Source organism: Phyllobates terribilis, unplaced genomic scaffold (genome assembly GCF_046119375.1).
Source record: "Phyllobates terribilis strain yellow unplaced genomic scaffold, ASM4611937v1 Scaffold_7__3_contigs__length_470593459, whole genome shotgun sequence".
NCBI lineage: Eukaryota > Metazoa > Chordata > Amphibia > Anura > Dendrobatidae > Phyllobates > Phyllobates terribilis.
Genome location: NW_027362767.1, coordinates 247,604,718 through 247,618,849, shown reverse-complemented (window position 1 = coordinate 247,618,849; position 14,132 = coordinate 247,604,718). Strand labels below are relative to the sequence as shown.

Genomic DNA, 14,132 nt, shown 5'->3' with positions numbered 1-14,132 from the left:
GGTCTAGTGTCTGTATTGGTGTAAAAGGCTCCGTTTATGGTCTATATTGATTTTGGAGGTTTGGTCTGGTGTCTGTATTGGTGTAAAAGGCTCGGTCTATGGTCTTTATTGATTTTGGAGGTTCGGTCTGGTGTCTGTACTCGTGTAAAAGGCTCGGTCTATGGTCTTTATTGATTTTAGAGGTTTGGTCTAGTGTCTGCATTGGTGTAAAAGGCTCGGTCTATGGTCTATATTGATTTAGGAGGCTCAGTCTGGGGTCTGTATTGGTTTAGGAGGTCCCGGATTTGAGTTGCTTTAGGAGGTTTGGTCTGGTGTGTGTATTTGTGTAAAATGCTCAGTCTATGGTCTATATTGATTTAGGAGGCTCAGTCTGTGGTCTATATATTTAGGAGGTTTGGTCTGGGCTCTGTATTGGTTTAGGAGGTCTGGTCTGGGCTCTGTATTGGTGTAGAGGGTCTGCAGTCTGTATTAGTTCAGTGGGTCTGGTGTTCCGTCTGTATTTAGTCCGGGGTCTGTATCTGTGTCTGGTCTACAGTCTGTAATTATTTAAGAGGTCTGCTCTGCAGTATGTATTAAGGTTGGTCTGGGGTTTGGTCTTTAGGCCATACTCATTTTGGGGTCTATTGAAGCTGAGAATAAAAGGTGTTGTTCAGAAACAGTGCCAGTCCTGCCCATAGGCTGCGACCTATATTGCAGTTCGCCCCAAATAGGATTCATGATACCATACAGTCATTATACCCTATATTGCCTTGGGCGTAGTAGACAATGCCCATTCACATGGGTAAAAATCAGAATAGATTTAGTACTTGCCTATAAATTGGAAGCAGTGGAGTCACAACTCTTGGCTCAGGTCGGGTCTATTATATAGGGAACAACAATTGAGGCCCTTGTTCTGCAAACTTACAATCACAATGGACACCCTCCGTGCGCACTCAATGGTGTCACTGACGAACCCTTTTGCACCATAAAAATACAAGAATACAATGGAGGGATAGAAAGATCACTTAGGGTTCGATGGGAATTTAGGTTCGGTCTAGTTGAACCGCAGAAAGACCCATGTGATGGGTCCAGGTACACTATAACTTTGGGTTTCCCAGGATTCAGGGTGCTTTGGCGTTCTGCAGATCCAACCTGGGCTTTAATTATTCACTATCATACAGATAGTTATGGGGGTCGTCTAAAAGTTTTTTTGTTATTTTGTCGGGCAGGAAAGTTATGACACTTGGCAAAGCACTTTATTTAGGGATTTGTCTTCACTCATGTAAAAAAAATTTATGTAAAAAGCTTCTAAATAACTACTTTTCCTTGATCTTCAGCTGCACTGATATCAGACTGTACTCATTTGGAGTACTGATGATGGCAGTGATGGGTCAGCAAATGTGTCTCACTATCTCTGGGGGTTAGATGCTCCAGGAGAGTGTTCTGATTAGAATTTATGGATGTCCTGGGGAAGAAAGGAGGCATCTCTTGCCTGGGACCCTCATATTTTGGTCAGAATAACAATTTCTGAAAAACTAATACAAGGAGGCCATGTAATACTATATTTTCTGACTGAAAAAGGGATGTCAGGAGCCGGTAGTGGGGCCTTGGGCAACAAGGCTTTACGGTGATTAAGGCGCATATTCATCTTGCTGTTTCTTCTCCCCGCTCCATTATTCACCTGTGTTGTCTGAGGCTCGGCGCAGGAGGTGCGGAGATGTCCTGCACCAGGACAAACAAATCACAGAGCGGAAATCTGCTCTGCAAATCGTTGGAACGGGGCTAGGAGAATATTATTTTTCTTAGTATAGGCACCATACTAGTGGGGAGGGCATCACTGTGTGTGGGGGACACACATTGGGGGCATTGTAATGTGAGTGGGTGCATCATTGTGTGTGGGGTATTGTGTATGGGGGGTGAATTACAAGCATGATAATCTGAGTGAGTGCTTCATTGGGGACACTGGAGGCATCATATGTGTGGGGGAATTGGGGGCATCATAATGTGTGTAATGGAGAATTGGTAGCATCATAGTATGTGTGGGGTCATCATTGTGTGATGGGCACTGGAGGTATCAATATGTGTGTAAAGGGAAAATTTGGGGACACCATAATGTGTGTGTGGGGTTCTCTGGGGACATAATTGTATGGGGTGGCATTGTGGGGCTTTACAATATGTTAAGGGGGCACAGTAAAGACAGCCCTCTAGGGGTTGCACTGTGGGGGCATCATACTGTAAGTAAATGGGCACTGTAGGGCCATCATTGCATGCGTGGAGTATTATACTGTGTGCATGGGCGGTGTGGGGAAATTGTACAGCGTGGCAGCCATAAAGCAATATTACACTGTGATAATGGTAAGGGGAGGTGTGCTGATGCACTACGCTTTGCCTGGCGATATCTTGTGTCATGTCGGTCTCTGAGATCATATATGTACATGTGATGTCATGCACTCGCAATTTCATAATTGCAAAAGATCCAAATCGGTTGAAGCCTTTGGAAATCATTGCACAATCTGATCACGGTTAACGAGTGCAAGTTTGCAACGCAGTTTTGAATGAGATCACCATAGCAACGCATATTAAGCCTAGATTCTGGGTGGAGTTATCGGCTTCCATAGTTGAGGATATGGTTGGATTTTATTGTCTTTATTACATGTATTATTACTGGACAATGTATTTACAGGCACTTGTGCTACATAATCTAAACTGAACCACGTGAAAGTAATAATGGAGGCTGCAGTACTAAATGGACCCCTGTGGCTTGAAATTACCCATCATGCTCTAGCTCTGTCACATGGCAAAATCTATCAAGCGCCATGTTTGTTACTGGCACGCATTTCTCAGCCAAGCGCCCGATAATCTCATTTAAAGCAATTTTTTCTCTCATGAACTTGTCGGTGGATTTAAGGACTTCGGTGTTTTAACACTCAACGTGTCCATCTCGATACAGCTACTCGGTTCCTATAAGTCTGCCCATTTTAAAGATGGCAACCGGTGTGTCACTAGAGGTGACTTTCTTCAATGGCGTACCTAAAACGCGTAGTTATGCACATATCGCTTGTCCTGTTGATGTATTGCTTCTATCTGCATTTCAGAAGTCTTCAGTTTTCAGATGAAGAATAAAATTTGGAATAACCTGGTGTGGAGGCGTTAGGCGTTGCAAGATGTCGCGCCTGTGACGTCATCAGCCGCGCCGCTAGTACCAGCTTGTGGTTGCCGAGGTAACGCGAGTGAGCGGTGACCGCCGGTGACCCGCTCGGACCATGAGCTTTGTAGATGAGGTCGCGGATGTGGTGTCGGCGGAGTCTGTGTGGAGGAAATCTCAGGGGGCGAGATGTGACTCCGTGAGTTACTCCTGTCACCAGGACTGTGGGCCATTTGGGGGGAGACCCCATCATAGCACCCCCATAACAGCCATAGTGACACATAATAGTGATAGTCAGAGACCCCCATAACGACACCAGCCACAGTGACCCATAATAACGACGGAGGACCCCCGTACCTGTACCGGCTGAAGTAACCGATCATTGTGTCTGTCTGGTGCACCTAATAGCCACAGCCGTAACCCCCCATACAGCTATGTTTATGTATATAGAGGTGTTATCAGTTATTGTACAGGAGGAGGAGGTGAGCTGTGACATCACCTATTGTGAATGGTGGATCCTGTGTTACCTACTGTATATAGAGGTGATATCAGTTATTGTACAGGAGGAGGAGGTGAGCTGTGACATCACCTATTGTGAATGGTGGATCCTGTGTTATCTACTGTATATAGAGGTGTTATCAGTCATTGTACAGGAGGAGGAGTAGGTGAGCTGTGACATCACCTATTGTGAATGGTGGATCCTGTGTTATCTGCTGTTTATAGAGGTGTTATCAGTCATTGTACAGGAGGGGGAGGAGGTGAGCTGTGACATCACATTGTGAATGGTGGATCCTGTATTATCTACTGTATATAGAGGTGTTATCAGTCATTGTACAGAAGGAGGAGGTGAGCTGTGACATCACCTATTGTGAATGGTTGACCCTGTGTTATCTACTGTATATAGAGGTGTTATCAGTCATTGTACAGGAGGAGGAAGTGATTTGTGACATCACCTATTGTGAATGGTGGATTCCGTGTTATCTACTGTATATAGAGGTGTTATCTGTCATTGTACAGGAGAGGAGGAGGTGAGCTGTGACTTCACTTATTGGAAATGGTGGATCCTGTGTTATCTACTGTATATAGAGGTGTTATCAGTCATTGTACAGGAGAGGAGGAGGTGAGCTGTGACATCACCTACTGTGAATGGTGGATCCTGTCTACTGTATATAGAGGTGTTATCAGTCATTGTACAGGAGAGGAGGAGGTGAGCTGTGACATCACCTATTGTGAATGGTGAATCCTGTGTTATCTACTGTATATAGAGGTGTTATCAGTCATTGTACAGGAGGGGGAGGAGGTGAGCTGTAACATCACCTATTGTGAATGGTGGATCCTGTGTTATCTACTGTATATAGAGGTGTTATCAGTCATTGTACAGGAGGGGGAGGAGGTGAGCTGTGACATCACTTATTGTGAATGGTGGATCCTGTGTTATCTACTGTATATAGAGGTGTTATCAGACATTGTACAGGAGGAGGAAGTGATCTGTGACATCACCTATTGTGAATGGAGGATCCTGTGTTATCTACTGTATATAGAGGTGTTATCAGTCATTGTACAGGAGGGGGAGGAGGTGAGCTGTGACATCACATTGTGAATGGTGGATCCTGTATTATCTACTGTATATAGAGGTGTTATCAGTCATTGTACAGGAGGAGGAGGTGAGCTGTGACATCACCTATTGTGAATGGTTGACCCTGTGTTATCTACTGTATATAGAGGTGTTATCAGTCATTGTACAGGAGGAGGAAGTGATTTGTGACATCACCTATTGTGAATGGTGGATTCCGTGTTATCTACTGTATATAGAGGTGTTATCTGTCATTGTACAGGAGAGGAGGAGGTGAGCTGTGACTTCACTTATTGGAAATGGTGGATCCTGTGTTATCTACTGTATATAGAGGTGTTATCAGTCATTGTACAGGAGGAGGAAGTGAGCTGTGACATCACCTATTGTAAATGGTGGATCCTGTCTACTGTATATAGAGGTGTTATCAGTCATTGTACAGGAGAGGAGGAGGTGAGCTGTGACATCACCTACTGTGAATGGTGGATCCTGTCTACTGTATATAGAGGTGTTATCAGTCATTGTACAGGAGAGGAGGAGGTGAGCTGTGACATCACCTATTGTGAATGGTGAATCCTGTGTTACCTACTGTATATAGAGGTGTTAACAGTCATTGTACAGGAGGGGGAGGAGGTGAGCTGTGACATCACATATTGTGAATGGTGGATCCTGTATTATCTACTGTATATAGAGGTGTTATCAGTCATTGTACAGGAGGGGGAGGAGGTGAGCTGTGACATCACCTATTGTGAATGGTGGATCCTGTCTACTGTATATAGAGGTGTTATTAGTCATTGTACAGGAGAGGAGGAGGTGAGCTGTGACATCACCTATTGTAAATTATGGATGCTGTGTTATCTACTGTATATAGAGGTGTTATCAGTCATTGTAAATGAGGAGGTGAGCTGTGACATCACCTATTGTGAATGGTGGATCCTGTGTTATCTACTGTATATAGAGGTGTTATCAGTCATTGTACAGGAGGAGGAGGTGAGCTGTGACATCACCTACTGTGAATAGTGAATCCCGTGTTATCTACTGTATATAGAGGTGTTATCAGTCATTGTACAGGAGAGGAGGAGGTGAGCTGTGACATCACCTACTGTGAATAGTGAATCCTGTGTTATCTACTGTATATAGATGTAACACAACTGATTTAAACATTAGGTCTTTGTGACGAGGTGACGAGATGTTCCCTTTCAGTGGGTCTTCTGTGGGTTCTCTGCTTCTGTATCTCTCCAGCTGCCACATACTTCGATCTGGTGTTCACGTGTAGATCAGACACTGGAGACAGTTACTGATGAGAGTGATTACATTCGGTGTACGGCGCTGCAGAATATGGTGGTGCTAGATCTGATTTCCATATCAGTTCTATTTCCTTCTGTATAAGTGATATATGTGTGTTTCTCTCTTTCTTTAGAGAAGCTGCCAGACTCGTCTTATTGCCAGTCTGGAGTCCTCTGTGCAGGTGCATGAAGCCATTGAGGCCGGCACACAGACCGAGTGGAAGCCGGACCAGCGAGTTCTAGATGTCGACCTTGGACCTCTTCTCGATTACCCTGATGTAGGACAGTTCCTGAAACGCGTGGAAGACAACATGATCCGAGAGCTGAAGAAGAACTGGAGAAGTCATGCTTTCGATGGCTTTGAAGTGACCTGGGAGGAACAGAATCCACAGGTAATTAAAAAGGGTTTTCCTGAACTTGTATCTCGATGACTTATCCACAGGACGTATCCACAGGATAGGTAATCAGTATCACATTGGTAGGGGTCCGACACCCAGCACCCCCACAGATCTGCCACTTGCAGCAGAGGTGGTGGCCTGATGTATGTAGTAGCCGTTCTCTAGTACTGTGCCTCAGCTCCTATTCATTTCCTTAAGAGTTGAGCTGCAAATAGCTGTTCATTGTGGTGCCAGGTGTTGGCTGACCTGATATTGAAGGGAACATGTCATCTGATTCATGCTGCTTAAACCACAGGCAGCATGAATCAGAACCTGGCTGATGATTGCAGCCTGGGACATATTTCTCTAAAATGCCGGGGACCATAGCCAGAGACAAGACTAGTCGGGTGCCGTCACCGGCCTGGGCTTTGACAGGTTTCTTCTTCTTGTACATATAGATAGACCTGTCAATCACCTACAGCTGCGCTGTGAAGAGCTGTCCGGGGTGGGCCGGACTAGTCTCTTCTCCTGCCAGATCCGCTAACTATATTTTTCTTGAAGCTGCTCAGTCATGCACCCAGACTCTGATTCATGCTGCCACGGTTTTTACAGCATGAATTAGATGACATGTGAATGAGGCCTTAGATAACATGTGGCTGACAGCCATCACTCCCGACGCCCCGTACACATGAACACACGGATTGGCTGAGCTTCCATAGCTCTCTGTGAGGACAGGGAGGTAAGTTGCCAAAAGACTCATCTGCCAGCGACTTATCCACTTGGCAAACTAAAGGATGAAGTGTGTGAATTCAAGCTGTTTGTCCCTTATCTCCCCTGAAGAGTTGGGGGGCCGGTGCTGGGACTTGGGTGCCCCATACACAATAGATAGCTGCCGGCCGAACGAACCTCTATCTGTCGTCTCCGGGTTTCTCTTATGAGAGAGCTGCTGTCCGTTTCCTCTAGCGGCAACGTACCTTTCTGAGAACGAAAGGATAAGGCACTCCAATATTGGCCATGCCGGCTCCTTATCTGACCCAGCATAATCTGTCAGGGAAGAGTTCGGGGGCCTCCATACACATTACACTGTCGACCGAGCCACCGATGTTAGTCTGATGTGTGCGGGGGCCTTTACACTAAGATAAGACCATAATAGTAAAGAAAAGTCTACTTCTCAGTGTATAGTAATGGGCTTTCTTATCCCTATGCCATCCTCACTGTATCATGTAAGATTAGAAGATGAAACTGGTAGTTTATCTCCCCGGGCACCGCCAGTCGTCAGCTGCCCATACACAGTTGATTAATGTTTTCTGAACCAAACGGCTGATTGAAGGTTTGGGCTGATGTTCTTGGGGAAGATACGCCAGTACTAGAGGTGTCTGGCTGCGGCTTTCTGCCCTTTTCCCATTCAGAACACATGCACACTCAGCCGAGTCGAGCGTGCATAAGTACGTACTTGGTAATTGATAGGAATATCTGTATAGGGCCTGGGAATGACCAAGAACCTCTGCTGCCTATAAGTGACATCTTTTCATCTCTCCTTCCTCATTTATATATACAGGTGTCCTGCTTGCACAGTCTACAGTATCCTGATGCCGTGGCTGAAAATCTCCAAGTCACCAGTGTTACCTGGAACTCCACAGGATCTGTCATTGCCTGTTCCTACGGCAGGTGAGGTACTGATATCTGAGACACAGCTGTTGTCTAGGATGGCAAGTGTTACAGGCCATAGACATCGTCTTTTAGGTTGCACCCATTATGCTTCTGTTGCCTACACGTGTAGCAATACATTGCAAGCTGCTTCATGCTGATCAGGGTCAGTCCTGAGAGCTGGGACATCCTGTCATTTCCATCTCCAGACCTTAACATGGATCTATGTCAATTTGTAATCTAATTAAACTAGAATTAAGCTTAGATTTATGATCAGGAGAAAGCAGGAAAGGCTGGAGATTGATCTGGGTGATGAACTCCGCACAGCATCCTGCAGTTTTCACAATTTTAATGATTTGCTGCTTGTTTTCTCTGCAGTAAAACAAACCATTCCTTTTACTTGGAGGGATGCTGCCGGCTCACTTCTGGCTTTCTATTTTGGTTTCCTCTTTGCCATCTTCAGGTTAGGAGATGGAGACTGGAGCTCTGAGAAGTCCTACGTGTGCACGTGGAATCTGGACCGACGAGGCTTTGACCCCAATCGCCCCGATGTTGTCCTAGATGTGGCCAGTTCAGTCATGTGTCTGGCATTTCATCCCTCCAGGCCGTCCCTTATAGCCGGTAGGTGCAAATGTATGACACTTGGGTTTACATTGTGGATGTAAGTGTTGCCCCCTACAGCTGTCGTCCATGATTGCCACTCAACTGGGAGGATAAAAACTGATTTGCAACCTACAGATGTAGTGGAGCTGAATTTGTAATTTCGATTGATTCTTTAATGGGGTTTGAGACAAACCCAGCTCTGCTGCATTAGTTTCTGTACATTAGCCCTATCTCTCCCTCTTGTCAGGTGGTCTCTTTAATGGAGAGGTTCTAGTGTGGGACACAAGTCGTGCAGATGATCCGCTCATTGGAAGAACTGGGCTCTCAATAGACAGCCATATGGACGCCGTCTACCAGGTATTGATGGACGTTAATATGACATCTTTATCTGTGTGTACTGTAAGGTTAGACACACAAATCTGTCAATTATCCCGCAGGGGATGAGAGTCTGCACAGCTGTGGTCACATATTTTCTATAGACACTGTTCAGTTTCCATCCGCTGTCGTTTGACAGGTTCGATGGCTTCAGGAGGTCCCACAACCTCAGCGGCTGCAGGTCCTGAGTGTTTCTTCTGATGGGAAGATCCTTGTGTGGCAGATGGAAAAGGAGGGACAGCTCGTACTGCACAATGGATTCGCTCTGGTCACTCAGCAAATGGCCAGCAACTCCCGGATAAGCAAGGTAGTGTACAAGACTCGTGGGCCTGTCCTCGTCGGGTATTGGAGGGGTCTTCAGCTAATGGGTTACTCCCTTCTTATAAGGTGACGAAATATTGCTCAGATATACATCTATTGTGTAAAGCTGGGTACTCACAGATCGTCTTCTCCAGGAAATTGCAATGCTAAAACGTCTCTTCCCGCTCTTTTCCTTGGGGGACGCAGAAGACTGGTGGCATAGGCAGCTGCAGACCCTAAACCTAAAGCTTACATGGCCGTCCTGTGCCCTCAGGAGTAGCGCATTACTACAGCCATCCGCAACTTCCACAATAGGCCGCACTCTGCTTCTTTTCCTCATCATCACAGGCAGCGATCGTTCTACAAATGCCACTCCATAGGTGGTGTCTTTGTGTTATACAGGTCACCCTCCTAGATGGCGCCACTGATGTTCCTACACTGTTATTATGAGCATAAAATGTCTGCATTGCACCCTTCTGTGGGCGGAGTGGTGTGTAAGTGACCAAGAGTGGATCCCCCACCTCCCAACTCACAAAGACGACCATTTGCGAACCCTCAATTCAGCAGGAGACAAAGAGAAAACACCTTCCTTCATACCCAGCTTTCCTGGCGCTCTCGTACCCATGCCTCCACTTTGGTCTATATGACAGTCCCACCTTGATTCAGCTCTGGTGGGCGGGTGTTCACATACTTCTTAAAGATGTCTGGCTTTCTCACATCTTTACTCTTGGGTCTGGGAGGTTGTCTTTTCAGGCAACATCAAATGCTCCAACATTATCGCCACTCTTGATTTTTACCATCTCCCTCTCGCACTTCTCGCCTGTTGTCAGCTATTGTACACGCTATACGACAGGAGGGAGGGATTGTTCCTCGTCACCGAATCAAATGTTTTTGGGATTTTTATGCAAACCTTTTTATGGAATCCAGGAGGGACAGATCTGTTTGTTGAGGAGCTTAAGGTCCAGGATTGAACAGATATGGTCGGGTCTATCACTTCTACAATGAGTCCCTGAGATCAGTGACCGTCTCCGTGGAACAAGGGCAGTGTCTCTTCAGTGGAGATAATGGATGTGGACTTACATGTCCCCATCACTCTTTCTCATCAGCATTTTATAGTCCATTCCCCCATTTCTAGATTGTGGCTCTTCCATTCAGTGTTGCGACTGCTTCCTTGGTGTTCACTAGACTTCCCTAAGGCAGGGGGTCCGCACACACTGGAGGGGGTCTTCAGCCTTTGTATGCAGGTTTATGCTGGCTCTGATGCTTTCTTGATGAAACCTCTTTCTGGAATTGTTGGCTCACCTGATCCTTCTTCTCCTAATGGTCTGTCGCTCTTTCATCCTTCCGCAAACCCTCATTCCTTCCCCTCCATTGGCTTGTCCTTTTCATGGACATGATCCACCAAGGTTGGGGAGACAAATCGTCACTTCTCAGTAACATTCTGGAGCCCCACGACCGTATCCACACAGATAGTGCAATAACTCAACCATCAGGGCAGAACCTACAGTGTAAAGCCATGATGGAAAGACCTGGATCCTCACATGGGGAGATATTTGCACCCCGGATGCCTCTCTGGGTCGCAGGGTTTTGCTGGCCTCAGACATTTATCATTGCCCAGTAATGCTGGTGACAGATGGCGGCAGACCTAGCTATATCTCACTGTAGAGTTATGTAAATCTTGGCTTTTCCCACATTAGATGTATCTGTGACGCGTCCTTGTACCCTTGCAGCATGGCCGTGGGGACACCGCAGTGGGGGTGACGTGCCTTTCCACTTCACATTTCGATCCGAGTATCTTCATCGTCGGAGTAGAAGGTGGCTACTTGATCAAGTGCTCTATGGCCGTCCAGACCACGGCCCTAACCAGCATGCCTTCCTCTATTCCGCTGAGGGCCCCGGCTCAGTTTACCTTCTCCCCCCACGGAGGACCTGTCTATTGTGTGGACTGCTCACCTTTCCACAGGTAAGAAACATTGCATAAGATTAAGGTCGCACTAGACTTCCAGAGATCATTATTTATGAATTATTAAGTCAGGCCCTGTCCGTCTGCTGCATTAGGTCACACCGGGGAGACAGAAGATTGTAGGTTTCTGCTGCTGCCACTAGGAGGCAGACACTTAGGAAAGCGTGGAGCTCTGGTGACACAGGCCGCAGGTCCTGCAGACACCGATATCATCATATAGTGCAGAATTCACAGCACACAAACCCCCTGCTCCTGCACATCTTATGTGCTTGTTTTTCTTCTTTCCCCCGTAAGTGGGAAACAGGGATGACAATGTGTTCCCAAATGTGGAGGGTGAACACTGCCTCCTCTCATGTGCTACTCATCCCTGACTTTTTTTCAGCAATAGGTTATCCTTGTAAAGGATGGAGTTTCCCTTGTTCCCGCTCTGTGTCCTCCACTGCTTCTTTTTCTATGGTCAGTCCCTGCTCTTTTTTCCAAGACTCCTCTATTTTCATCAGCCATTCCTCTCTTTTCCTACTGATTTCTCAGCTGCTCACTTCCCTGTTTGCATTGTGTATGGGGTCTTTCGTCTAGCTGGGGTCTCCGACTGTCTCCTTTCATGCTTTCAGTATAGAGTGGGAAGTTCTGGATGTGAGCTCCTCTCCTCCTCTACAGGGTGAAGACTTATCTCTAGAGCAGGAGTGGGCAATTCATTTTCCCAAGGGGCCACCTGAGAGACCGTGACTGTTGTGGAGGGCCGAACCAATAGACTGAAATTAATTCTGCTCAGTATTATGTTAATTACAATTATTATTAATATAAAATAATTATATCACTTAATGTTGAGCAGAATTAAGTATGCTAATACAGTATAGGGGGGGGGGGGGGGAGTATTAACTCATACACAGCCTCTCTATATACCGTATGAGCCCCCACATAGCCTCCTATATACAGAATGTGTCCCACAGTCTCCCTATATACAGCGTAAGCCTCCATAGTCTCCCCTTATACAGCATGAACACTCAAATAGCCTCTTAGCTACAGCATGTTCCCCTATATACAATGAGCCACCACAAAGCCCCCCACAGACTCCTATATAAATACAAATATCCCATACACATGGGAAAAAAAAAAACAAAACACCGCCACAGTCACCTCGCTCCCGTTGACCTGGTGTGCTGCGCTCTCAAATACACAGCTGACGTAATGAAATGACATCATAGTGGCTATGGCTCACACGCTGATTGGCAGCAGATGGAACCGGCTTCGGCCCCCGCCTGTACAACCTAGGGTGCGCTCTCTACATGAGCGACACATGGAACACGCTCATGTGATTGAGCTCTTGCTTTCTCCTTTCATCATTTTAAAACAGCCTTCACCAAGGATTAGTGGCATCTAAGGCTTCTATAGATCCCCGGGTCAGGATGGCCATGGGCAAGGTGCATCATGGCAAAGGAAATACTCCTCTTTCCAAGTCACGTCTCGCTCCACCAGTACAGTGGGGACCTCGTTAGTGCTACCACGGGACCATTAATTGGTCTTCTCATCAGTTACTAAATTTCAGAGGGTGCACACTTTGCATCCTCAGATAATTTTTGCACAAAAATTGTGACTTTCGGTGTTTCAGTTTCTCCCAACTGTGCCGAAATGGGCAAAGCTGTTTTGGGACGCCACATCACCCCACTTGTCAGATATCCAGATTCTTGAGTAGGCGTGCACCATGAGCGGAGTGTCTGACTCCACCATGCCTCATCAGGATTGGTGAGAAAAAGCGCAAGTCTTGGTCAATCATGTCTGCCCCCCTAGTGGCAGCAGCGTATACCATGGTGTCTCACGATGCTCCTGGAGGTATATATTACACCTCTATATCCCAATCTTGTCTATAAACAGCAGCTGTTATTTTTTTTTACCACCATCACGCTCGGGCTGTCCTTGTAGGAATATCTTCCTTAGTGCGGGCACAGATGGACACGCTCACCTGTACTCCATGCTTCAGGAGAAACCGCTGACTTCTCTGCAGCTCTCCCAGAAATATCTCTTTAGCGTTCAGTGGTCTCCAGTGCGCCCTTTGGTTTTCGCAGCAGCTTCTGGAGAAGGTAAGAGGAATTATTCATGTCTAAGGAGGTTGTACACCATTAAATTATTTGGCGAATTTCTATACACTTCGGTCATTGATGTCTTGGGGTTGTAGATATGCTGTGAGCTTAGTCACATGGCCAATGATCGGAGTATTGCAATGCACCATAGTGATGGAGAACATGCGGACAACGGGGCCCTTGCCGGGTCATAATGTGACCATACCTATTTAGTGAGACTTTTTTCACGACTTGTGTCGTGGGAACTTGCAGGTTGCGCCACGTTCTCACCAGGATGTATTGTACTATTGCCATACTGCAGTATTTGGCCGGCGATGAATCTTTCAGCCCTAATCTCAGATAACTGAACTCTGTCCACAACATAACTTTCAATTATTCTGCCAAAAGGTGAAGTTCTGCTCTTTGATTTTGGAAAAAGCTCTCAAAAGCCATCACTCAGCATAAAGCAGACATCCGATGAGAAACCAGTTCACTGCCTGGAGTTCAACCGAGCACAGACCCGGCTCCTGGCAGCCGGAGACGGCAGCGGGGTGGTGAAAATATGGCAGCTGAGCTCTGACTTCACGGAGCAAGGAGCCCGCGAGATGACCTTACTGGAGGAGCTGGCCGGGGCGGTCACAGACTGATCCTTCGGCATTACATCCATCCTATACATTTATACCAGTGTAAATAAAGTCTTATTTATGGGAGACAAGATTTGATCTCTGTATATGTCATAGGGGGTAAGAGTGCTGGATTCACACACCATTACTTTGCTATAAAGGGTTGTTATGGAGTGTGGGAATAATCCAGGACCACCCTAGGTTCTG

At 46.4% G+C, this 14,132-nt stretch overlaps 1 protein-coding gene across 1 annotated transcript; it reads left to right on the top strand.

Moving 5' to 3' along the window:
- Positions 1-2,979: 2,979 nt before the first annotated feature.
- DYNC2I2 (dynein 2 intermediate chain 2) lies at positions 2,980-14,004 on the top strand. The gene is made up of 9 exons (XM_073637796.1): positions 2,980-3,323; positions 6,115-6,372; positions 7,916-8,025; positions 8,468-8,625; positions 8,855-8,964; positions 9,122-9,289; positions 11,013-11,245; positions 13,166-13,323; positions 13,711-14,004. The coding sequence occupies exons 1-9, from the start codon at positions 3,243-3,245 to the stop codon at positions 13,947-13,949; spliced, it is 1,515 nt and encodes a 504-aa protein (XP_073493897.1). The 5' UTR covers positions 2,980-3,242; the 3' UTR covers positions 13,950-14,004.
- The last annotated feature ends 128 nt before the right edge of the window (positions 14,005-14,132 follow it).